This window comes from Agelaius phoeniceus, chromosome 7, assembly GCF_051311805.1.
Source record: "Agelaius phoeniceus isolate bAgePho1 chromosome 7, bAgePho1.hap1, whole genome shotgun sequence".
Taxonomy (NCBI): domain Eukaryota; kingdom Metazoa; phylum Chordata; class Aves; order Passeriformes; family Icteridae; genus Agelaius; species Agelaius phoeniceus.
The window spans coordinates 16,548,483-16,575,374 of record NC_135271.1 but is presented as its reverse complement, the minus strand read 5'-3'; the positions used below and the strand labels follow the sequence as shown (position 1 = coordinate 16,575,374).

Here is a 26,892-nt window from a genome sequence, read left to right as displayed (position 1 = left end):
TTTCATTATTGATACCCGCTTGCTACGACCAATACTCCTTAGTGAATTTCCATATTTTGATTCTTGTTATTCAACATCATCCAAAATTAAACATGAAACTTTAAATATTTAAAAGCAGGCCAAGGTAGTAATTGGAGCTGATGGAAATTGCACGCTGGCACTGTTCCTGCTGCGTGTGCTTGCCTGGCTGCAAAAATGCCAGAGACACACTGTTGCTACTCCTCTATTTTCAGCAGTTGCTGACATTTTACTGTAATTTAGTCTCATTTTATCCTCTCCTTCTTAAAAATAACAACAACAGTACTGTCCTAATAATAAACCAACAGCTCTGACGTCCAAAAGACCTTTTGGCAGAGGACTGGTTCTGCCAGCAAAGGGTGCCCAAGCTCAGCATGCACGGATGTCTCGCGAAGCATATCCCATCTTTTAGTCCCACATTTTCCTTCCAGTAGCCTTTCCTTTCCATTGCAGGGGCACAACTGTCAGCCACCAGCAAGATCCCATTCCAGCCTGTATGTGGTGCATTTTTTGATGGCCTCCTCCTCCACTTTTATCTGTCAGAAGCACTGAAGGCTCCCACAAGCCATAAAGTGTTTCTGACATTCATGGCTTTCAGATCCTGGGTTTCAAAGAACTGCTGAAGGTTATGTTGATTAAGCCCAAAGACATATTTCTAGAAAGCTGTAGCTTAAATAAAAAAGGTGTTTTTCTGTCACAGTGATCAGCCAAAACTGTTACTGAAGCAGAGCATATGGGAGACATAAGAAAACGTGTGATGTTCCAGACTGCTGAGGTTTGTTCTCTCCAGCAGAGATCAGAGGCAGAGGGAAAGCAGAGGAGGCATTTAGCTCAATTAAAAAATAAACAAACAAAAACAAAGCCTTGTACTGAACCAGATGATGGCTGATTACCTGACAGTTCAGTGAGGAGTAAGAAAAAGCACTGCCTTTTAAGAGTGCTATCAGACAAGAGCCCTTTTTGTTTCCTGAGAGCCCCAGAGGGGCACTCTGAGAGGCCTCTGGAGGATGGAGCTGGAGATGTTTATTTAAGGAAACAAGAGAAACCTTTACTGGGAGCTTTTCTGAAGCCAAGATGAAGGCAGGCTCCTTTTGCTTCTGAGAAGTCCCTGCTAACCACACACACAATGGGATTCATGCTTCTGGCAAATTAACATCCAGTGGATGCTGTCTGCAGCAGATCTGATAAACATTTGCATCCACTATGAATTCATGCCATGATGGAGCATTAAAATTTCATGGGAGAAAAAGAAAAATTGAAAATTGTTTAAGGAGCTGTTGGGTTTAGGCTTCTCTGAGTTGCAGGGATAGTTTAGTCAGCAGACATTGTAAAACTACCAGTTGCTTCACCTAGAAAAATTTCAGCCCTTATTAGATATAAAAGAATATGTGATTTCCTTCCAGAAGGAACAACCCAACACTTTGGGTACAGCAAGGGCTTTACCCAACAACTGAAACTTTAAAAGAAAAACCATGATGGGGCCTCACAACCTGAAGGCACATTTGGAGAAAGGTGACCTTTTACAGGAGGAGCTGAGGTGCAGAACCACAACCAAAATGATTTATTTTTAAACTGAAATCTCAGGGAGTAGGTGAACTCTATTCAAAGTCATTTAAATAAATAGGATTTTTATAACTCCTGGCTGCAGGCTTGGCTGGCTCCAACGTGTTTGTGCACGTGCAGATTACCTCTTCTATTAAATAAACACTGCACCTTTTGGTCAAATACCAGGCTCACAAAGCCAAAGCAAAAGCTGCATTTTAGCATTTTACCATCATTTCCTTGGTGAATACTTACAGCCAGCTCTATTTAGCCACCAGCACGAGCTGAATTGATCCCCAAGCAGGGGATGGCAGGGCTGCTGTGAAAGATGCCAACATATCCATGCTGGTATAGATTTACATGTGCTGGACCTGCTCTGCCCAAGGAAATGCTGCCTTGCCCACTAGGAATAGCTCTAGCTAAGTCATTATTCCATGATTTTGGGACGCTGCTGCTTCTTAGCACAGTCCAGGGCTGTACTGGCTGAGCTCACTCCACATTGATTTGCAAGGTGAGGGGGCTTCATTGCAAATGAAGCAAAAATTCTCAATTTCACTGACAAACTTTTGCCTAAAAGGCCAATAACACAAGGAAAAGCCTATGTGAAAACACTTCCTATGCAAGGACTGATCTCCTCCCACACAATATGCACTGCTTCCCAACAGGCTCTAAGCAGATGTATTTGACTATACATTAGATCACTTTGAGTGATTAGGGTATCCCCCAACCAGGGACACGCACAGGAAGCGCAGGAAATAAATGCCCTTTTAAGCACAGTTCATTCTTATCTATGCACTGTTCTGCTGAAATAATTCACTGCCTCCTAATGAAATGAGCAGGACTGGCCCCAGGAATGAATGAATTCTCACTCCCTGGCGATGGGTATTTATGTGCAGGGACAGAGGGTCTGTAATACAAGATCCATCCTTAATGCCTGAACCCATTTTATCTTCATTTCACAAGATACAAGTGAACCGAGTGTTGTTTTGGGACATAATTGATCTGTAGCTGAAACAAATCAGCTCTGCAGCTCCGTGAGGAGATGAAATAGTGGATAATCTGTAGTCTAAAACCAGCTGTTCTGCTGAGATCAAATTATTGCCTTGGCACTGGAATGATGAGCTGACAGGGGAGCGCGTTCCAGCACCTGCCGTCATTACCGGGCACCGCTGCCCCGACCTCCGGCCACGCTGCTGCCAGGCACCAGAGATAATTGACAGCACAGGGGGTCAGCTCCCACTTCCCAAACTGATGGACCTCACCTGCCCTCAATTCTGAATGTCAGCATTTCCAGGGGAAAAAAAAAAACCAAAAAACCAACAGGCAGAGGAGGAGGGCAAGGAGGATGCCCAGCACCAGTTGTTGAGCTGGGACTGCAACCAGCACCAGAAAAACGTTGCAGGTTGAAACTGAGCAGCTGCTTCCAGTCTCTATGGTGGGTAGAACACAGCATAAATACCTGCAAAGATTTTCTTTTACACTATTTTTCTCTGCTTGAGTACAGCTGACAATTATCTGGAACTGAAGTTCATTGTGTCCCTTCTTGCAGTGCCCTTCCACATGAATCCAGGCATGTTTTTAATACATTTCCCTATTTTAGGTAAGGTATCATGTGCTCCTGAGACCATCACACAAATGGGACAGAAATGGAGAACATTGCTTTTTCTTTTTCCCTAGTGCTTCCCTGATATTCAGAGTGAATTCTGCTTCCTTAGGCCATCACTCTGCATCACAGTTTTGAGGCAGAACTGTAATTATTATTCCTGGGGTATGTATCACACCAGGGGTTTGTTTTTTGGTTTACAGAATTTAAGCCAACCCTGCTGCACATCTCAGGCTCCCCTGTCTGGAGGCAGCAGTTTACAGACACTTCCACCACCACCATTGTTAAACTGAATTAGACACCTATGTGTAATATTGCATTATTACACCAATGTGTAATATTGGTTTTTTGCTGGCACTTTAGGACCTGAGTCAATCCCAAAACATCAGAATCAGAAATAAATGAACACTCCAAAACATAAGAAATCAGAGTAAGTGATGACATCAGGGTCTGGTCACCACTCAAGCCCTTGGACCACTTGGCTACAAATCTCCCTTTCACCATATTCAAAGTGAATGGCATTTACTTTGAGGGTTTCAGCTCCACGTTGTGCTCATTAAGGTTGTTTTCTTAAAGCATGAGCACAAACTCTCTCACAAAATTCATTTTTGGTACAGCCACTCCCCAGTAAGCAGCATTAAGCTATCAGTATTATTTTCCCCTGCACCAAGCAGTGCAGGTTTGTCAAAATCAGCGTGATATTTCTGCCTTGCCTTTTGACATTTTCAGGTTTGTTATGTTCAGACATTACCTCAAAGCACTTCATTCTTTCTCTCTGGAAGGACTAATGACCACCAAAGGGGGAAAAGAAACACTTCATGCCATTCAGTACAGCATGCAGACTCTATCAGCCTTTGAGTTAACTTCAAATATTGAGCACCAGTGGATGAGACAGCTTGTGCTTACCCTGTGGAAGTACTGCCTTGAACCAGGACTAAACCCTTGACTTTTTAAACTAATTTTTCCCATTCCACCTTCCCATCATGATGTATGACCCCAGGCACATCTCCACTGAGAAGTCAGTGGTACCAGGCTTCATTCTCTGCAGAATTTCTCAGAATTTCTCAAAATTCCTCAGAATTCCTGAGCTGCACAACCAGCTCCCACATGGTTAACAGAGATATTCCTATTTTCAAGGAGGATGCTCAGGAAAGCCAACTTCTCCCTCTTTCCCAGCCTTTCTGGGCACCTAGGATCTGCCCAACTGTGGGGGCTGTAATTTGTAATTAGTGGCCAGGTTTGGGGTGGGAGCATTGCTGCTGAATTCTGCAATCTGCACAGTTGTGCTGACATTTCTGAACCATAAAAGCCCTGCAGCTGGCATCTACAGAGGAAACCTTTAAAATTGATCCAGTTTAGCACAAAAAACTGTTGGCTAAGCCTCAATCCATCCCTCTGCTCCTCCACCCCTTGACACAGCTTACAGCAAAAGACTTTGTTTTTCTTTTCATATGGATTTTAACAGTAATTCAAGCCCATTGATCCAGGACTCCGAGTCGGTGTATTACAATGCAAGATTATGCAGCTCTCTCACAGTTGGTTTGTCTAATTTCATTTCATTCCATAGTAAAATGGGATTGGAGGGAGGGAGGCTGAGAGGAAAAACTGGCAATGTGCTGCCTAAATGTTCAGGAAAACAGAAGAATGTTACTCAAAGGAAAGTGTAACACACTTCCATTTGGCACAGCTGCTATACCTCAATGACATAGGTAGCTATATCCCTCTGCATACCTCATCTGTGCTCCCATCCCTGTTCCACTGGAGGATTTGAGAGGGTGGGTGGACAAAAAGGAAAATAAATAAGTCTCAATGACATCTGAGCAAAGCTTGTCAGTGAACAGAGTGAAATGGTAGAGTTTATACCATCTTCTAGCTGGGGTTAAGACTTCACATCCCATTACACTCACCATTTACACCACATAACCTTTCCTAGTATGCTTGACAGAAAACTCCTCATTTGCTTTACAACCTAACAAATCCATTTATAATTTAAAAGTGTTTGCAACCACAGTTGTTTTGGGTTGTTTTTTTTTTTCCATTGGCTGGTTTAACTTTACTCTGCTGTTTGTTTTTCTCAATTTCAGTAAGGCCAGCATTTCCAATCCCATTTGTAGGGGAGAGGTTTACATTTAAAGAGTAAGATCATTAACAACATAAGGTGGTTGAGAGAGGGTATAATTGGTTTCACTGGCCTAGAGGGAAGATCAACATTGAAGAGAAACAGCACCTAATTAAGAAGGTTTGCACTGTTTTATTTTTAATAATGTCCTCCTCTCCACTACCAACATTTTTTATAGTACTCATCCCTGCAGCTTCTGTGGTCTGGCTTAGCCACATGTATTTTACACACACCCAGGCATCAGACCCCTTCATGGATGGACAGAAGGAAGATTCTAATCAGGCACTAAAGAGTGGGAAAATAAATAAATTGAGAGTCTGTATTTTTTTTTTTTTGAAAGTAACAAGCCTAGACAGTGCCACAAACCACAAGAGTTTTGTTCATGTGAAGTATTTGACTCCTGGTCTGTATTTTCCCCTTCCACATGTGACCCACCCAGCATGTACCTCTGCAAAACTGGGAAACACTCCACCTGGAGCAGTGATCCTTATGTCCTGGGCATGTTTTTGGTCCTGGACACTCCTGCACCTCATAATTTCCCAGCAAGGTGTGGGAATGCTGTGGGATGGCACACTGGCACAAGCAGGAGCACTGCCATGCTGTGCATCCCACAGCTGCCTGGGCACCCCAAAAGCTGCCAGAGGGGCCTGTGAGGTTCCAGAGGAGCAGTGAGAAGGACAGACTTCCACCCCCCAGACACGGGGGAGCCACCCCACATCAGCTCCCCAGTGCTCTGCTCAACCAAGGGCAGCCTCACTGCAACACAAAAATGGGCTGGAGTGAAAAGGACATTGCTGATCTTGAGCATGTGTGGGGGTCTGGGCTACTCTGAATTATTTAAGTCAGGCTCCTTTGATCTCTCTCCTGATCCAGAGTGGCTGCTGCTGCTGCCTTGCACATGAATCAGACAGGCTTCCCAGGCAGCTGGGCATGGGGTGCCTGCTGTACAATAGGAGCTGAATGAAAAATGCTGAAAGACAATTTAAAGAGACTCCTTAATCAAGCTGGACTTCAAATCTTGACCTCTCCTCTCTACACATGATACAGCTGAAGGATGCTCCTGCTTGTTGAAGGAGACACAGGCAAAGAAAGGCTGTGGGAGAGCTGGGGGAGCTCTTGGCCACTGCCAGCCCAGAGAAGGGGCAAAACAAAGCCCCATGGTGGGATCCACCCCCAAAGCCCCCAAGAGCTCTGGCAGGGGAGCCTCTGAGCTCTCCCTTCATGGGGGAATGCACAGCAAGGGGCAGACTGATATTTGTCCCCCCATGAGAATGATGGCCTGAGTTTTACACAGCAAATCAGCCACGGGGACATGGACACAGGGACGTGGCTGTCACTGCCCCAGTGGCTTTGGCAGCACCCACAAGGGCACCCTGCAGCAGGTGGGATGTGAGGAGCAGCCCAGTGCCATCCCCATTACACTCAGGCTATCCTGGAAATCTGCAGCCAGCCTCCATAACAACCTCCCCACCCCAAAAAAATGATTCCTGGGGAGCCTCAGAGCACTCAGCAGGCACAGACACACATCTTCACTCCACAATTCATGGCTGCACCAAAACAGGAGCCTGCATTCCCAGAGATTCCAGCCCTGCATTCCCAGAGATTCCAGCCCTGCATCCCCACAGCACCCACTCTCCTCCTAAACACCACTGGTAATTTCAAATGTACCTTTCATGCCAAGCCACCAAAAATAATTGCTAAATAGGATATGCTACAAATTTGGTATAACATTTGCTAACAAATTTGGCTACAGCTTGGCAAACTCAGTTTGAGGATTAATTGTGTATTGACCCAGCTTTTCAGGGAGAAGGAAGGGGAGGTGTGGGCTACAAAGCTGCATCCAGCAGCAGCATCCTGAGGCTTAGACCAGAGGCTTTGACACAAAATGAGCAGCACCACGTCCTGTGCCTACAAATTTGGTTGAAACCATGACAGGCAATGCTAAAAAGGGGGTTTTGAGCATCCAAGGGAGGCACAGGGGCTGCTAAGGCCAGCCTGCAGAGCTACAGAGACATACCTCAATTACACACACCTGGGACAGCACAGCAAAGTCAGGACAACACAAGGGGGATAAGCAACAGCAGCACAAAAATAATCTAACACCTCTGAAGACATTTAGGTCAGGAAGTGCTGGATGCCTTTTCCCTACCAGCTTGGGGGCTCTGGGAGTGGTGGGGTCAGGATGGAGCTGGCTGACTCTCTGTTAGGGACTAGGAGGAGTGTGACATCTGTCAATACAAAGGGAGGGGGGCCATGGGAACACCAGTTAACACAGCAGTGCCTGGATTCAGCTACTCACTGTGCCTGCAGCATTTCAGAACTTGCACAGGACAGGCCTGCTGACAAACCTGTGGCATTCCCTTCCTTGCTTCCTAGGCATTTTGAGAAGAGTTTAAACTGCTGTGATCATTTTAAGCTGCTATTTCTACACAAGTAATGGGAAATGGCAGAAGCAGCCTAATTCCTGAGCAGCAGAGCTGTATCACACATGCCTTCTGCAATTAGCCTTTGCTCCCACTCCACCCTCTGAGTCTGGGATGCAGCTCACTTGAAACTCAGCTCAGGTTCAGCCAGCACAGCTGGCAGCTGATCACAGCCCCTGAGAAACATTCTGTCCACACCAGAAGCATGGTCTGGCATGCAAGTGCTCCCCTGTAACCCACCCAGCACAGCAGTTGTGCTCAACAGCAAGTTGGAGGTGTTCCCTTTCCACCCAGATTTGTGTTGATGCCTCAGGTTTCAGCTTTTATACTTTTCAGATTCTGAGCTGCTTTAGTGTGTGGGTCTGGGCTTTATGTTAGGGGATGGTGAGCTCTCTGCACAGAGCAGGGAGACAAAACAATTCCTTCTCTAGCTGGGGACCAAGGACAAATGACCCAAATCTCAGGCCCAAGAGCACAAACAATGGTGGAATGAAGAGAGAAAAACAAGGAGGATGGGACTGCATTACCTAAAGCTGTAATTGGACAATTAACTCCAATATGCAAATGAGCCAAAACTTATAAAAGTGACAGACCCTGTTACCAGTTGTCCATTTTGTGACCATTTTGGATTCACCTTGGGTGCAGCCCTGGCTGGGCTCTTGTGCTGCCCAAGGTGGATCCATTGAGGCCTTTTAATAAATCCCTCCTTTATTCTTTAACTCTGCCCAGCCTCTGCTCCAGCTCAGCTTTCTCAAGTCACCAGTGTGGCATGCACAGCTCTGACCATCACACCTCTGTTGTCCATGTTTGGTTTTCTAACAGGTAAGGTCCTGGGAGGGCAATCAGGAACACATAAATAAATGTGCTCAATGTCCATGTCTGCAATGACCTGGAGGCCACTTTGCCTCTTGCCAGCCAAGGACAAAACACACCCTGGCAAGTGATGCAACTCACTGCACGACAAATGCCACAGCAAACCCCTCCTGGAAATCCCCATTCTGGGGTAGGGCCACACTGCAGTGCTCTCCTGGCCCTTCTGGGGAAAATCCCCCTGCACAGAGCCACAGCCACCCCAGAGCCCTTGTGGGAGCTCCTGACAGGCACAGAACTGCACAGCCCCTTCTGCTGAGCAGGGAATGACTGAAGCCTGGCAGCTGGGCAGTCAGACACCATTTTGCTGCAGCAGGGATGCAGGGCTGTGCAGGAACCCCCCACAGCATCACACTGCTCTGCTCAGCAATGCCCTCCATCCCTGCACACCCCTCCCTGTTGTCATCTTATCACAGGGGTTCCATGCTGCTGTCTCCTTATCACTAAAGTTTCACACCCCCTTGGTGTTTTCTCCTGAGCTGCTCCTCAGAGCACTGACTCTTTCTTCTTCACCAAGCAGCCACTGACTCCAGTTCCCCTCTCACCCAGCCACCCCACTCTCCTACAGCCCTCTTCTGCTCATTGCTTACAGCTGTGGCCTGGGAAAGTCAGGCCTGCTCCTAATTTCTGATAATTAACCCAGCTGCAACCCCTTAGGGGTAAGATTATTTTCTACACTATCTTTATTTTCTTATATTCTATCCCCATATACCTCCCCAACATGCCTGTTCTGATGTAGCCTCTCTCTGTGCCAACATCTCCTCTCAGCTCTGCCACCAGAGCTTGCAAAAGGCTCTGCTTAGCCCTGATTTGCTGCAAAAGACCAAAAAGGGTTTATAAACCCCTCCAGTTCTGTTTAATGCCATGGGGCCAGGCAGCATTGGCAACCCAACTCTTCCCCTGGCTCTCTGACAGTCCTCACCCTGCAGAGGGATCTGTTCCACCAAGACTTCCTCCAAACATGAAACACAACCAATAGCAAAGGACATAAATTCCAAATGGCCAAATCCCACCTGCCACAGAGCCTAAATGTGATGTAAGGAACGGGCTAAGGTGGGGCTGGCAGGGCTTCTCACCAAGCATGGGGCCATGAGTGCTGACAGAGAGGAGATGGGCCCTGCATCTCTGCAATAAATGTAATATTCACCATCAAACAGCCACCCAGACAGCTGCCCTGCAACTGTGGCTGGAGGTGCTACACAAGCACTGCTGAGGTGAATGAAAAAAAGAAGCCATAAAGCAGTGGTAGATAATTTTTGAAGACTGCTGATGGTGGTTAAAAAAGAGTTTCATAATCACTTGGGGGAGTTATGGCAGGGAACAGCACAGAACTTTGATCATGTCTTTAAAAATAAATAATCTGAATTGGTTAAATAAAATCTGGGCTTGAGAAGACAATTTACTGATTGTGAATTGCTAAAAGCCAGGGGATTAGTCAAAGATAACTCTCATTTACCAAATGTGTTTAACAGAAGCACTTGCAGAAGATTGGTATGTGATACACTAATTGTGTATTTTATTTTGAAAATTGAATATGGAGATGTTATTAAGAAATAAGTACAGCCCACAATAGGAACTGCCAGCTCTGCCAAGCAAAACTAAAATAGGTTCCCCCTTCTGTTCTTCAAACAGTTGTTTGCAACATGAACCAGTGAACAACCTGAGCTTTTCTCAAGGTTTTTTTTCCTCAAGTCCAATGCAGGAAAGTAAATCTCAGCTCTCTCCTAGACCAGACTCCAGACAAGCAGCAGCTCCAGCAGCTTATCTGGTTTCATGGAGCAGATCCCAGTGCAAGAGCCTGGCTGTGCAGTGAGGTGAAGCATGCTGGTGGCTTGGGAAGCAGAGGGAGATGGAGCCTGACCCTTCCCACTGTTATTCCTGACTCCCTGGGCAGCCTGGACACACCACAGGGACAAGGCAGCTCCCAGGGACTGCTTCCCACCCCAGTATTTGTCCTGCCCAGTTCAATCACACTCTGTGCCAGTGCAGAGCCTGCCTTGGCTGCCACAGGGAGGTGGCACTGCAGCAGCCGTGGGCTGATTAACTTCAGCCTCATTTCATGCCACAGCTAAGACTGCAAAAACTGAATGAGCCCTTGAACATTTCCTGTGAGTAGGATGAGCCTCAGAAGAAGGACAAAGCAAGGCAGCTGTCAGACAGATGTCAGGAATATCTGTCCTTACCCAGCACTCAGGCACAGACACAATTTTTCCTGCTACTGAGTTCTCCTTTCCTCTGCCATGACTCCATTGTGGTCACAGCACAGGGAAGCACCAAGCAGCAGGGACAGAGCTGGAGGCAGCACATGCAGAACACGAGTTCATATTGCAGCTCTCACAGGAAAGCAATACCCAGACTATAACACAACCAGGAACCAAAATAAAATAGATATTAAAGTAACACAGATGACATGTCCTCCTGCCCTGCTCACATATAAGAACAGCAGGAAAAGGAAAAACTGGCACATGCAATCAGAAATCCAGCTCCTCATGAAGTGCAGGGCTGGAAGCTGAAGTGGCTGAGCACTTCATTCAGGTGACAGACAGCCCCTCTTAGTCTTCATCAGCAGATATCCAGAGAGCTAACTCACAGACATAAAGCAAATCTACTTAGGGAATAAATGTCTAAATAAATATGAGAGATGGGAAGCTGATCTGTTAATGTTCCTCTGCCGGGTAAATAAAATTATGGGGTTTTTTCACTTCAATTCATTTATGCTATTTGTTTATTACTGCATGATGAAAAGGCTCAGCATGTCTTTTCCTCTGTGAACATCAACATGCCTTGGGCAGGTCCAAAGTGGTGGGACTTGCAGGATTTCTCTGCTCCATGCCACTATCAGAACAGCTCAAGTTCTTCTACCTAGTTTAGATCTGGGTAATTATTTAGAGTCACATGCATGTGCCAGTGCAAACTTTACACATTTTTCCTAGAGCTGTCTAAAAGCCACCTGAGGTACCAAGTGCTTTGCAGGTGACACACAATGTTCTGTTTCCTGTCACATTTACTGACCCACACAGGTGACCACATCACTGCTGAATTTTGGCGCTGTGCTCCCAGCTCAGCTTCACACATTCATCAGCCAGATAAGCTGCAATCTTTTCAAAATTACAAGGGAGTAGTCGCTTAAAGAGAAAGAAGAAAGGTCCACCAAGCATCAAACTCACTTTACACCTACATCCCTAACCACTCTCTTCAGAGCTAGGCAGTGAAGTCAATGAGGAAATGAAGAAAAAATGAAGCAGCAATGAAGCCTACAGCTTACCAGGCCTTCCCTCTGCCCTGGAGCAAGAAGTTGCCCAGCTAAGCTGAGCACTGCAGAGAGGGCAGGTGGGCACACAGAGCCATGGCTGTCATCAGCTGGGGACACAGATAACCCAGCATCTACCTGAAGTGTTTTTGGTGGAGGAAGAGGGCAATTCCTGCAACAGAGACTAAAACACTGGAGAAGGCTGAAGGAGTGTGATGTTGCACGGAGAGTTCACTGCATTTAAGTCTGAGAGAGACAAACAGCCTTTCTCTTAGTTATGTCCCATCTGCCACCTTCATTTGGCCATTAAAACCATTTTTAATATGATAAAAGGAGTAATACTGCCTGACTAATGAATGTCGAATTATCGGCGTAAATGTGCCAACATTTATTTATTTATTTGCCTCGCCGAGAACATGTTCTCTTCTGTTTGGTTTTCTTCTTTAATGACTACAATTTATCATACTAACTAGGCCTTCCACTTTGCTGAGTTTTGCTTCAAGTTCTGCTTTTTTGCTGAGACATCTGTGAGGGAGCAGATGCAGGTAAAAGAAGTAATAAAACTAATAAAAAAGCAATAGTAGCTGTCACCCAAAAAGCACAGGTGACCAAACCACCTTCATTTACTGAACAGGGCCTTTCCTTCTTGATCTCATTTGATGATTTGACTGCCTTCTTTCCACCAATGTTTCTCACTGCTTATGGCAGCCCTCTGTGAGGAACACTAATTCCTAATTTCCAAGTAATTTGCTTTCCCCACCTCCCAGCAGGAGGAAGGAAAGCTGAAGCGGAAGGACTGCCTGCCATGAATTTGAACCAGCAGGCATCTGACACTGCAGAGATGCCCCAGTCAGAGCAAGGATCCTGCCCTCACAGAGGAGGATCTGCCACCTGTCCAACGCTGCTCCAGCTGCACCAAGGCTGTATCTATTTCTATTCAAAGGCATATGTGCTTTCCCCACCTGTCACAACTGTGAAATGTACGGGCAGCATCCACTTCCGAGGCATTTGGCACTCAAATTAACAGGCAACCTGTTAGTCTGGGTGCAATTAGCACCCCAAACTCTACTCCAGACGTGTCTGGTAGCTGAGTTTTGCTCACAGATCTTTCAGCAGCCTGGTGTACATGTTGAGTAAATATACACCCATGGATGGAGTGGCAAGGCTGTGAAACCCCAAAAAAATTCAACATGAAGCAGAGCTAAACACACTGCCTGGCTGTGCCTTTGCTAGGAACTGTGCTGCAAAGTTTTCAGTTTCACAGTTTCACAGACTGGAATTGAGCACTCAGCTCACCCAGGACCCAGCACAGGGAATGAGTGAGTGTAACCCAACCAGCTGGGGCTGCCTCCCACTGCCTCTTCCTGCTGCCAGATTTAAACTCCAGCACTCCTGCCACGTGAACGTGCCACTGACACACAGACACACATCCTGCAGCATGACAGCAGCGTTTTTAAGAGGTACAGGAGAGCAATATGAGCAGTGTAAACTCTTATCTGTGTCATGGGGAGTACAATCACAGCACAGACTGCAACCACACTGGCACAGGCTGCTTTTTCTACCCTGGCCCTCAGACCTACCTTCCATATTACAGCCACATCACCTGCAGCATCCTCAGATGCCCACCTGGATCACTCCTTTAGTGGGATATTTCTTTAAACACAAAGAATGTGAAATGCCAAATAACGATGGGCTTAAGTTTTTTTAACTCAATATTCACCTTTCCCTCTTGTGGTTGTCAGCTGGGCAACAGGGTATCTGCAAACCATACTGAAATGTTCTTTCAAAATTCCAAAATTTGATACAAAGAGGGCTGAGGGACTGCACAACCAAGGTTCCCCAAAAGCACTACAGCCTTCATCTATCACAGACTTCCCCTGGATTCTAGAGATTTTAGGCTTATAGCTCTAGTCTTCATGTTCATTCAGCAATCACTTTTTTCTTTCTCTTAAATGCTCCACAAACATTTCCCAGACTTCTTGCCTTGCTTAGTCTATAAATCAGTCCATATCTAGCATTTTAGTAGGATTAGCTTCCCCAGTCCTCCAGTGCTTATCTGCATGATTCTCTGACCTTCCCAAACCCCACCTAACCCGCCCTGGGGCAACACAGAGTGAGAGACCTGCGAGGTGTCACCTTCCAGTGGCACAGCTTTCTCCCCCACATCCTGGATAAATCTAAATGACTCACACTCAGAGCACCTGTCACAGCAATGACATTGCTCTTGTTCTCTGCACTTCCCTGGCATTTTATCATCCTCTTCCATCACAGCACAGGAGCTGGCTGGTCTTTTCCAGCCCAGCACCTATGGCTGCTCCCCCAAAAAAGAAGCAGAGGGAAGGAGGGAGGAAGAAGGAGGGGAGGAGAAGAGCAGGCTGCTTACCCTCAGGAAGGAGAGGTCCCTGTTGTGCTCGATGCTGGTGATCTCCAGGTTGCCCATCACCACCTCACAGTTCTCATAGTACTTGCGCAGGGCCCGGTACTGCTGCTCCAGGTCAGACAGGGAGCTCAGCTTGTTCTCAGTGCCAGCACACACTGCAAAGAAACACAGCACAATCCATCAGGACTATGGAACAGGGGCACTGGAGCACAATAAAGTCTGTATAAACTGATACAGGGAGTTGCAACAAAAATCTGTAATGATTCACTTGAATATCAGCAGTGGAGATAGGAACGTGGAAATACAGCCTGTGATCATCTCTGCAATTTAAACACCTCTCACCAAATGGGCTCAAGTGCTGGTGTTTACCACCAAATGCAGAAAGGCTGAAAAAAGGCAGAAATGCAGGAAAAAGGCCAAGCAGGTTGACCCCAGCAGCCAAAGGGTCAAACTCAGGTCTCAGCAAAGCCTCACGAGTTCCACCAGTGACAGAATCAGACACTGGGCAGAGCCAGTCCCATCATGGGCTGAAGGACACAAGGCTGGAGAGACTTGGGTATCCAAGCTGACCTGGATAATTCAGCATTTTCACTATTCTGATTAGAAGTTTGGACAAGCCAAGAGCAACCCGGGCAGAAGACCTACACCCAACATTGTTTGCCCTATCACTGTCCTTAAGACCCCACCTCTTCCCAGCTTTAAGCAATCAAATAGAAGAAAAACAACAGTAAAAAACACATTGTCTCTCCACAAGTCCCCAGGCTGAATGCACAGCAAAGAAATGTCAGGAAACACCATCTTAGTACAGTTTCCAAAGGACACACTTTAATATTACACTGCTCTGTTCTACATTTTGAAGCCCAGTTAAAATCCAGCACAGAATCCCAGCTCAGCTCAGGGTATCAGCCTGCTGCCATCATGCAATGACAAAAAAAAAAAAAAAAAAAAAGAGAGAGAAATAAATCCAGAAGCAGCATTTTACATGATCACCTTTTCACACACTGCTCAGCCTGCTGGGACAGGGATGCTGCTTAAATGGTCAGGTGTGGGGCTGGGCTGGTTTTGGTTTGTTTGTTTCAAAGAACTTTCTTTTCCTCTTAATCAGCTTGTGGGTTGCTCTTATCTGTGAGCAAATTAATCAGGGTATATCTAAACTTTTGAAATGGCCATTATATTATGCAAAACAGGAGCCTGACAAGAATGGCATTTCTGGAGCCAATCCCACTTCTGGATCAGATCAATACAAACAAAACTCTCCATGACTGCAGGCATAATCAGTAAAATTGGCTAATACACACTATTTTGAATGATGCAGGTCCTTTTTATAAATACCAAAAGTAATTAGGTTTCAGAGTACTACAATTATTGACTGTTTTATTTACTATACCCCTTCCCCTTTTTTTTTTTTTTTTTTCTCACTAGAAGAGGGAACAATTCTAGCCTGTGCTCTCTCTGCTGCAGAATTATTTGCTCTTGTTCTGGGTCAACTTAAGCTTCCAGCAGCCTCTCGGCAAAGGGCTTCAGGAGGCAGCCAGAAGCCCATGACCTGCTCAAGGTTTTCTCCCAAGGAATCTCCCTCTGCCCCAAAAATGGCAGCAGAAGGCTGTTCCTGTGACCAGCTGGGCTGGTTTCATTACAAACCATTCACAGGGTGAAGGGTTGATCAGACCATTTGTGGGTTGTGTTTCCAGGGGCTAAAGAGCACAGAGCAAAGCTGAACAAGCACTGCAAGGGCTGCTTCTCTAAACAGGCACACCCACCACAGGAAATGCTGGAATATTATTTCTTTCTATGAGCTGGTAAAAGTACAATTTCAAAGTTCTTGCTACAGTTAAAATTTTGAAATATTTGACCTATGTTCATTATACTGTGTTGAAGAAAAACAGAACTGCTTGATTTGCTCAGGTTTTAAAACAGAAGTTAGCACCTCATTTTGAGGCTTAACTTAAAAGCATGAACATTCCAATTTTTAGATTTTCTGTAAAACCTTATCACTTAGAGTAAATCATACCAAAACACAATTTCATTCATAACATTTTTAACAGCTATTTTGGGAGATGGAAAGACATGGTCATACTGGGACCTCACTTAGCTCTGGTGGACTGGGAACACTGGAAGGATTAAGCACTGCAACTGGGAGATGGCATATCTTTATTTTTGAAATAGAAAGTCCTGTCCTACAGTTTTATTCAGAAAACCCTCATGACTTGCCCTTGTGTGCCAAGTCTTCAGGGAGACACATCCCTGTGCCTGCCAGGGCACCTAAAAATTCTTGCTTAGCAGTTCCAAAATGGGTTTGTGTGTTCCTTCCTTAAATACAGCAGTATCCATTACAGGACTGATCATATTTCCAGCCAGGTAAGTATTATTCTGTCTCAAGGCTCCCAAGGACTAATAAATACCTTCCCTTCCATTCTGCAATCCGTGCTAAGGACCAACACAGCTCAGACAACAATTCTTGCAGCTCAGCTAATAAAGCCATACACTGCAACACTGATATTCCATGTTGCACACCCATTAAACGTTTCCTGAAAGCTAATGCAGCCATTTGTTTGCTGTGAGGAGGCAGGAACACCTGGAGCCTGTTCTTGCAAGAGGATTCAGCAGGGCTGAAGCCAGCCCAGATGTGAAGCAGGGCTAGGAGTTATATCTGAGATTAATTTTGTACAGCCAAACCACTGCAGTAACTTCTCCCAGTTTTTGGTATGGCTAGTAATCAATTCTTTTGGATTAAAAAAAAATACAAAAACCCTTTAAAGCTAATTTAGAATAAATCATGCTTTAAATTTATCTCATGATAATTCTAAGCACTTAATATCTATCTTAAAAAGAGAAGTTTCCTTCCACAAGAAGTTGGTCACAGATGGCCTCAAATCAAGTCACACACCAAAAGTGATTATCCTACATCAATTGAGAGGAGCAGAATTCACTTTTTTTTTTCCTTTGGTACCCAACCAGCAGTGGAAGCTGATGCAGAAACAGAACTCAGAGCAGGAGAGAGCTCTGACCCGAACAAGCTGAAGTCACAAAGCAAATGTGGGTATAATCATGGATCATTAATAATCCATTATTACAGCAAGTCATTAATCTCTCTGTCTCAGCTTTGCAATGCATGCTTTTGATGCACCTAATAATTATATCACATTCAAAACACAAAAGAGGAAACTCTGCCGGCATTTAAGAAAAGCAGGTTAGGTCCTTCACTTGCAGGAGGAAGGGCTGGGCCAGCACCTCCCATCCTCTGCAGAGAATCCTTTAAAACAGAGAGATAAGAGATGCTCTCAGCAGGTTTTTCAAGGCAAATCACCACCAAAGGGGTAAAAAGAGGCATTCTTGTCACGAGAGAGATGCTGCTGCCAGGGACAATGACACAGGTGCTCCTGTTGGCCCACTGATGCCAGGGAGCCAAACCTGGGAGGGACACCAGCCAGAAAGCAGGCTGTGAACTCCTGCTTTGAAAGTTTTATGCCCCATTTTGAGCCATGTGAGGCAATTCCCAGCCTCTCCAGGGCAGAAATAATTGTTCTGGGTGTGATTTGCCAAGTTAAAAAGCACTGAAGTAACTGTGTGTGAAGTGGGAGCTGAGCAGGAGTCACACAAGATTCCCAATCCCTGTGTCCCTGAGCTCAACACAGAGCAGGAACATATCCCATGCACCTCCTGCTCTTCTCCTGGAACAGCAACAGGCATCTATGTGTTGTAGCAGCTCTTTAAAATTAAGTGCTAAAATAATATGTATTTGCAGGGATGTTCCAGCTGTAAACAGGCATAAACACAAGCACAACAAAATTTCCTTGTCACACCGTCCAAAACCACCATAATCTGTATTTCATGAACCCTCTTTGAAGCACTTTGGTGTGTATTGTTAGATGTGAAGTCTTACAGAACCCCAGAAATGGATGAGCAGCAAAAAAAAAAAAAAAAAACCCTCAAGATTGTGTGTTTTAACTGTTCCTGCAGCAGAACCTGTGCTGGTTAATAAAAAATATTCATCCTCTGTGTCTAAGGGCAAAGAGGAGCAGCTTTAGATGTGCCTCCAGTGTGAAGCTGCTCTTCTTATTGAGCATCTCTGGTCATGTACTCTCTGCCTTGCTCAGGGGAGGCATCTCCATGAGGGAAACCCTCCAGTGCACAGCCAGGAAAATCACATTTCCCCTACATTTTGCCCAAGTCTGACCTGATTTCCTGACACACCTCAATCCCATCTCTCCACCTAAAGGTGCTCAGCCATTCCTGCTCTTTCCACACTGACAACAAACCTCACAGAGTGCTCATGTGCAGAGTCACCCACTAAGGTTATCCCAAAGCTCCAGGACACGCCTCTTCCATCTGGGAAATCCCAAACCAGCAGTGATGGCACCAAGCCAGCGGCCACTTCTCACCTGCACCCCAGCCATGGGGGATTTTGGGTGGGTGCTGGAGCAGAGCACTGCTTGGTCATCACAAAAGTGGATTTCAGGCATTGCTCACACATTCACACTTCACAGTCAGTTGTTTACTCATCACCAGCTACCTAAAGTGACAGGGTTGCAGCTCCTAATGGCCCCAATTACAACAGTAATAATCGTCTGTATTGAAATGATGCTTTCCATCAATATTCATGCACATGACTCGGAAATTAATTTTCCATTGACATTTTTTCATAAAATAGCCAAATCATTCAAATGCTCACTTAAGGGTGGCAAATAATGGAGACATTTAAAAATGCCCATTAGATTCTGCTTTTTAGCCCATTATTTTGCTCTGCTCTGTTGATGATAAATCTATACGTTAAATTAAGAAATCACACTTGCCTCCCTCTCGTTCTGCTCCTTCTAATACTAATGGATTTTATAATCCTCCCAGATTAACTTTTGGAAGGAGATCATTTCTTATTCAACCCCCTTCCAGATCAGCCCACATCTGGAGTACTAAAGAAGAGTGGAATCCATTATCTCCACCACAGTCACCCCCACCTGAAATCCTGGTGTCTCGCTGCTCTCCCAAAGCACACTCAAAGAAGCAGTGATGAGGCATCCTCCTCTCTAACTCCAAGGGAGTTATCTCAAGCATCTGAATAGATTTTCCTCTGAATCATAAAACATTTATTATTATCTCTTTGGCAAGGATGCAAGAGAGCAGTGCCTTTGCCCTGCACCAGCCTCTGCCTGGAGGCAGCACAACCTCCCTTTGTCAATCAGTTTGTCAAGCGGGCCAAAAGCACAAAGGGAGCCTTAAATTCTTGGACTAACTGCTTTGAGGGATGTCTTTATAAAAAGGATAATCACAGGTTCCTTCACCCCATAAAAGATGAGCCCAACAACAGTCATCATCTCTTTCTAACACATTCTTCTCCTGTACTTCCCACTTATTTACTTAATTAGCTGTGTTTTTACAGACAGCACCATTATCAGGCTTTCTTGAAAGGCAGCTAACAGAACTGTTTATTAATAATTGCAAACACTCGTGGCAATTTGTTAAGACCCCCCAGATGGGGGGGAATACTCCAGCCCCTTAAGGAACAGCTAATTACCAGCAATCCCCATTCACTTCTTTCTGCTCCACGCTCTCAGCAACAGCCTGGGCACCCTGGCACGTAGGCACACAGGAAGGGGAAACACACTTTTAATCCCTTCATTATTATTTTACAGTTCTCCTTGAATGAGCTGCAAAAGCCCTGCATTTTCTTGCAATTAGGCACGTCCTAATGAAGCCAGGGCTGCCTGCACTTAGAGTCTTGCAGATGTTTCCCCTGAGAAGGCAAAACACTCCTGGAGGTCACAAGCCATTTTCCCAGTGGTTTGGGAGAGTGCTTTAGAATTGGAGGCTTTCTTTCCCTAGGTGGGAGACTGTAATGAAGGAGAGCATAATTTTCCCTGTACTCCTAATTAAAAGCTCAGCTGGCACAAGTGTTTTCCTTCCGCAAGGTCTGCTCTACACTAGAAAATCATCATCCCATTTGAATCCAGTTGCATGCAATCAACCCCTGAGAGTGCCACCAAGCCCTGGGCAGCCACATGGCCACAGGAGGAGCTCAGCATGGCCACCCAGCTGCTGCCCAGCTGTCAGGGTGTCACTGGGATGAGGTGACACAGGACAGGCAGCACCAACACATCCTCCAGAGCATTTCTTCCGCACAGCGGGCCCTGTGTTGGATAGTACCAGGGACCAAAATAATTCATTTCCCAAAATTTGGTCACTAAAATCTCAAATATCATTTCAGACAGCTTTGTGAAAGCCTTCCAGCACATCCAGAAAAGTTGCAAGGATATGTGTTACCAGGCTGGTCCCACCTCCAAGAGAAGCTGATCATGCGCCACCGACAAATGGAAGCTCATTCCCAATTTTATGAACAGAAACAGCTGGGCACAGTAGAGGCTGACAGAGATTGTGGCTCCATCAAGAAGGATTAGCTATGTGTGATAATGCTTTTCTGAGCTGATGGAACCTCCTCCTTGTGCCAAACTCTCCAAATCCCTTCGGTGGATGGTACACAGCATATTTTACTGATGTGCCTTCCTGTTCATACCAACCAAAAAATACCATCAAAATGTTGACCAGATTGATACAGCAACATTTCATGGATATTCACTTGTATGACCATATCAAGCCATCATCACCAGCTTGTTTTATGCCACTATTTCCAGCATTGTTTCTCTTTTAGTTATGTCACATCTCTATAATGGCACAGCAACCAGAAAGGAATAAATAGGAATAATGTTAAGCAGGACCTGTATCCCACAGCTACCACTGAGAAAAGGCAGAAATGAAAACAAGAAGTTTTAACAATGGTTCTTCTGCCTCAAGCCTTGGTACCAAATTTTTTTCTCTGTGTACTTCTGCACTTTTTCTCCCTACTCTTCACAAACAAACACACACACACACACACACCTCCTTTCCACATTTTGTTCTGTTTGAGGGTAAATAGTCACTTCTTAACTATAATGTAGGTACTGGACTTGACAAGCAATTAAAGCAAACCATTTCCACTCATCTAACTTTGCCAAATTAGTCATCTACCATCTGCTCTGTCATCTGTCTCTCCTTGAGGTCTTGCTGTGAATCTGGAAGCACTCACTCTGACAAGGAGGCAGCAGATAAGCCTCCAAGCTGGTGGGGAAGCCGAGGGATGGAGGTGACACGGGGGTGACACGTGGCAGCGCGCTGCTGACCCACCACCCCATCAGGATGGCTTTGAGGAGCTGCTTGTGGCTCCAGTGGTCAAACTGGCAAGCTACCAGCACTCATGTTGTGATAGGAAAACACTTAAAATTAAAATATTTTTTTTACAGCCACTTATGCAGCGGGGTAGCTTAGGAAGACTGTGGGATTTTCATAGCAGATGCAAAAAATAACTTAGTTTATCAAAATATCTCCAGCATTTGGGAGCTTCTTCCCAATGAAGTACATAATCCAAACAAGCAATTAGCATACATTAGCTAAGGAAGATTTGAGTGGTCTCTGCTCCCAGCACCTGCCTTAGCTCAGGTAAAGCTGCATTTTGAGACAAGAAAATCATTTTCAGGTAGCTCTGAAATACAACACTGGTCTCCTCTGCTCTCCAGCTTCTTCTCCTTTTACCAGGCTCCCATTTTGGGCTCCTTACTGGGCCTGCCAGTACAAAAGAAATACCACCAGCATCCCTTTTCCAGCTGACCTATGTTTCCTCCCCAAGGAAATCAACTCCAGAGTGAGAGTTAGTCCATGCAAACATTGCTGCTCTAAACCATCACACAGTGGAATCATCCTCCCTGTTGCTGCAGAAGAACATTACAGACTGACAATTCCTGCACTAGTCAGGCGCTTGAGTGCAGCACCCAAAATTAAGTGTTTGATTAACTCTTAATGCCACAAACCAAAATTCCACCTACAGCACCAAAGCACAGACCATCACCAATACCTTCTAAGACTAATAAGCCTGCAGATAAATGACCATAATGCAAGGCCATGTGTTCTTCCAAGTGCCAAGCTAAAGGTCCAAGAGTGCCCAAATATTGCTCTCCCTGCTTTCCAGCCCTCACTCTTCCCAAGTCCTGCTCCAGTGCAGCAGCAGGGGCAGCCTGTGTCCCTCTATCCCTGTGTCACGCTGTGTCCTGGCTCCCCACCAGGGCAAAGTGGTGGAAATCTCTACAGCTCCCAGCAGTGAGAAGGAATTGGATTGTTTTTTCAATGCCAAGGGAAGCAGGGGAGGGAATGCACCCACAAGCACCAGGGGGGCACATCCACAGGTGGAAGCAGGGGGAGCACAGGAGAACTGGGCACTTGGTCTGGTCTTTGCGCCTTCAACAAAAATCAATTTGGCAAAGGCTGCCAAGTAAGTAAGATCTGCTGTGAGGCTGGACCAAAATCACTGCCCAGCTCCCAGAGGAGGCTGCTTTGCTGGGACACAAAGGGCTCTCTCCCCCTGGCAGGGGTCTCCAGGGGTGCCCAGCTAGCACAGAGCACTGCCCTGGTGCTGCGGTGGTGGCGCGTTCCCCAGTGGCAGCTCCTGCCACTCCACAGAGCTCCTGACAGCCACAGGTCTGTCTGCCTCCCTCCCTGCTCCTGCCTTCCCCAGAGAGCCCCCAGACACCACAACAAGCACTCACTCCAATGCCTTTTAATTACCATTGTGCAAACACAGGGGAGCGCGCTCATTCCGCCTCCGCGATGGGAACGGGATTGCAGCCCTGGCTGCCTGCACTGGATTGAAAATACAACAGCAAGGTGCTCCCAAAGCCCTCAGACAGATCCCCCTTAGTAGTATTTAAGCATCATTTATGTAAGAGCCGCAGCTCGGAGCGGGTGGGTGGGACAGGTGCTGTTATGTCTCTCCTGCAGCACGGGTAATTAGTCACCACTAAAGCACACAGCAAGAGGCGCCTCATTACAGCTTAAGCACAAGCCACTGGTGACATGTAAAAGGTATTTCCCCAAGATCACCCACAGAAATCTTCCTGGCATTACATTAGTAATTATCACATAACCCAAATACCACCTAATAAAATGATTCAAGGAACTGTGAAATTTCAACGCCTAAAGAAAAGAACAGCCTTCCCAACTTCTGGCAAACCAACAAGGCAAAACTGCAGGGGGACTTAAACAGTCCCTGGAAAAACACCTGGGAGTTAAAGAAAAGCAGTATCTCACACCTGAAATAGCCAAGGCAGGGTTTGGGTGTCCCCATTAAAAGGCAAGAACAGAGCCAACACTTCAGAGCTGCTTCGCCCAAGTGCTTCAAGGTGACTGTGCAATGCAGGAGAAGGTGCTGACAGAAATACCCTATTTGAGCCAATACACACACATCTATTAAATTGAGACTGAATGCAGTTTATTTTTCATTAATGAAAATAACAGGTTCTCAAGCAACACGATAACCTTGTCAAGCAGGCAGGAGAATCCAGCTCACGTAAGACAGCTGAAATGGAAATTACTTGGACTTGGGAGTACTGCAGATGAGGGGAAGGCAGGGCTGTGCTGAGGCTCTCTGGACCCCCAGGTGGATGCCACACCTCATCTAGAGCCAAAATATGCTAGGCTAGGAAAAGAGACCACGTCCTGGAGTCTGTGGGGGCTGTATATGCAGTGGTCATCAAGTCAAAGAATTCATGTGCTCTCTTACACAAGACTTCCTTACACCAAAGGTTCTATTTGCCTAATTGCCCATGGTTGCACTAAGTAATAAACCCCATATGTTTTATTAAAACAGGTGCTTTCAGACAGCACTTTACAGGCAGGAAAAACAAACTTTCAGTACATAAAGTCTAGGCAAGAACCCTTTTTTTTCCTCAATATGCTGTGCATAAGAACATGCAGCCCCAGTGTGGAGGCAGCCTCTTCTGCACAGCCCATCCCTGGTGTGCTGATAACCTCCCTGAACATGAGCAGAATATTCAGGGCAAGCTCCTGCAGCACTGAAGCCCCTGCCTGTTTTACACCTGGGAGGGGAGGACTGCGTGCTTGAGTTCCAGGAGCTTCTCAGTGTGTCTCACAGATTCTTTAAAAACTGGCAAGGCAGCAGCTGAAATCACAGACTGGCTGCTCTCTCTTCACACAATTCCTCCTGAGCCTTTGGCAATGGTTTTGGCCTCCCAAGGCCGGAGGGAGCATGGGGGAGTCCAGGCTGCACCTCAAATGCAGTTTCCCTGTGGTTCAATCTCACAAAGGAACTTGAACATTTCTAATTGCTTCCCTCACCCACCTATTGCTGCACTGCACCAACCTAAGGCACATTTATTTCTTATTTTTGGTTTTATATACTTTCAGAAATCATCTCAACAGCTAAGTTTTAACTAACCATACTTAGAACCAGGTGTTATAAATTCTTCATGAAACAATTTGTTCAACTACACTCCCTGTTAATACTTGCTGTTATTTCTGCTGGGCTTTTTAAAACACACTCCATATATATTTTATAAATGTTTGGGTTCATTCCTTCCTGCCTCCCCACCCCAGAGACTGCCCTTAAACTTCTGTCCATTGATTGTGACGGTATCAATTTGTAAAGGTCAACAGAAAGCTTCTCTGACAGCTGAACTCAGAAAGTAATTTTTAAATGTGCTGTTTCTCTTCCCCTACAAAGCAAGATGCCAACACAATCAAAACCCAAGGTCTTTATTTCACAGGCCTGACCAGTGCCTTTGATAGGCTTGGGATCCCTGATGGCCACTGAACGAACACTCCTTGGAAATATGAGCTTGTTTGAGGGTCTTAAAAAATAGCAACATCTGAAATAGTAGGTTTACAAACAGAAAGGGAAGAGAAAGGTTTATTGAAAGAACAACATTAATTTGCTGCTTCTCTGAAAGCCTCTGCAGACCCTGGATAACAAAGCTCCAGGGATCACCCCACAAACATCACCACTCTGTGTGTTTGTGGCCTCATGCATCCTTTTATCTATATGAATAACTTACATTTTGCACTAAAAAGCCCCACAACCAGCTGGCTAGTCAAGAAACAGACTATACTAACTTACTTTGATGCTTCCTTCTGATTTCTTTTGAGAGAACAGGTTATTTTATTTGGGATTGGGGTCAAAAGCCTCTTCAAAAGACATCCAACCCTTTCCCCCATGCCATAGTTTACTGAATATCTCACATTCATAACCACTTAAAAGAGGGCTGTGCAATTTATGACATTGTTACACATGAAGAAAACCTGCCATAAATCAAAGAAATCAGTTATATAAATGAGCATAAAAGTGCAGGGAAATGTCACAAGACAGCAATAAAGCATCTTCCAAATGGTAAATCCCGGGAGCAGAAGCACCATTAGTTTAGAATCCTCCACTCAGCAACAGCAGGACTAGTTTATCACAGGAGCCACAAACAGCAGCCCTGGGAGGAAGTTGTAAGTGCAGGGTGAGGGGTTTTACCCTGCAAACAGCCATAAAGCCTTTCACTGACTTCCAGGTTCCATCCCAGGCTGCTAGCTGAGATTTGGTCATTTTTTCTGCACACACCACCAGCAGAAGAACAGATGTGTCCCAGCAAAATGCCAGGGAATTTGTAGGGATGAAAGAAATGCAATGCCATATAAAACTCTGACCCCAGAAAAGTGGTGGCAGCACCAGGAGGATGCATGGGCAGATTAAAGCTTCAGTTCAGTGGCATGTGGAGGGAATGGCAGGAGAAAATCTGCAGGATTTTCCAACACTAAGCGTGGTGCAGGAGATTCCCACCCAGCCATGATGATTCTCCAGGGATTCTCCCTTTCCACCCTGCTCGCTCCAGCAAGGCTTCAAGTGAGGAATCTGGAGCAACCACCAGACTGTGCCCTTGGGTTTCTTTCTAAGGTCTGCACACAAAGCCATTCCCCATCCTTTTGGACTTGGAGAAGTCCCAAGACTATTCCTGACCTCTCATCCTGCACAGGGTAACCATTATCTCACTGTTAGAATAACAGCCTGCAGCCATTGCCAAAATCATCTGTTTTCTGGTTCTTAATGCAAGGCAAGGGGGACAAAAGGACAACAGGCAAGGATAAAAGGACAAAAGGACAAGGCAAGGGGGATAAAAGACATAACAGAGGGCAGGTTGCTTTTTTTGGATGGCACAGAGCAGAAGCAGCTTCCCATTACCACCTCTCACATGAAGATGACATTTCTGCCCAACGTCCTCTTCACTTGACTTTATTTTCACAAGCAAACACAAAAGAAGGCAGATGAATGCCAGGTGCCTCACTGCTCCTGAGAAAAAAACCAGGAAGCAATTTTCCCAATTTTCCCTCTGCGAGGAGGCTGCTCCCGGGGTCTCCACTTCATTAATCCCTTCCTCTCACTCCCTCCGCTCCACAATCCCGTTCAGCTGAAGCTGGGAGAGCAGAGGGAGGTGGCAGGAGGGGCACAGGGCACCTGCCATGTGATTCCTGGGCAAACCTTGTGCCGGGGGCTCTTGGCCAAGGCCTTGTGGTGCTTAAGTGATGCGGGAGCACGTGCGGCCGGAGCGGCTCCGTGCAAACTCACCCGCTGCAGAACGCCCTTGGAGCTGCCTGCCCATGACTGGAAACACAGCCAAGGGCAGCAGAGCTCGTGGGATGGAGTCTGAGCTGGTGGCCCCATCCTTAAAAACACCCAGACCCTCCCCAAAAGCATCTCAGAGAGATATTCCCAGGAGCAGGGCTGTCTTGTTCTTCCCACCCTCCCCAAATGCCGTGCTTACTAAACGCCTTCGCTTTTCATTACACGCAGAGAAAAGCACAATCCAGCTTGGACTGCTAGGAACAGCTTAA

General features: G+C 45.9%; 1 protein-coding gene across 2 annotated transcripts in view; it reads right to left on the bottom strand.

Annotated features, from left to right (window-relative positions):
- Positions 1-26,892, bottom strand: part of ERBB4 (erb-b2 receptor tyrosine kinase 4) — a 590,564-nt gene that overhangs the window by 348,240 nt on the left and 215,432 nt on the right. For both annotated transcript variants that reach the window (XM_077181048.1, XM_077181049.1), the window contains exon 2: positions 14,209-14,360. In XM_077181048.1, coding sequence (XP_077037163.1) covers positions 14,209-14,360 — 152 coding nt within the window. The remainder of the gene's footprint in view (positions 1-14,208; positions 14,361-26,892) is intronic.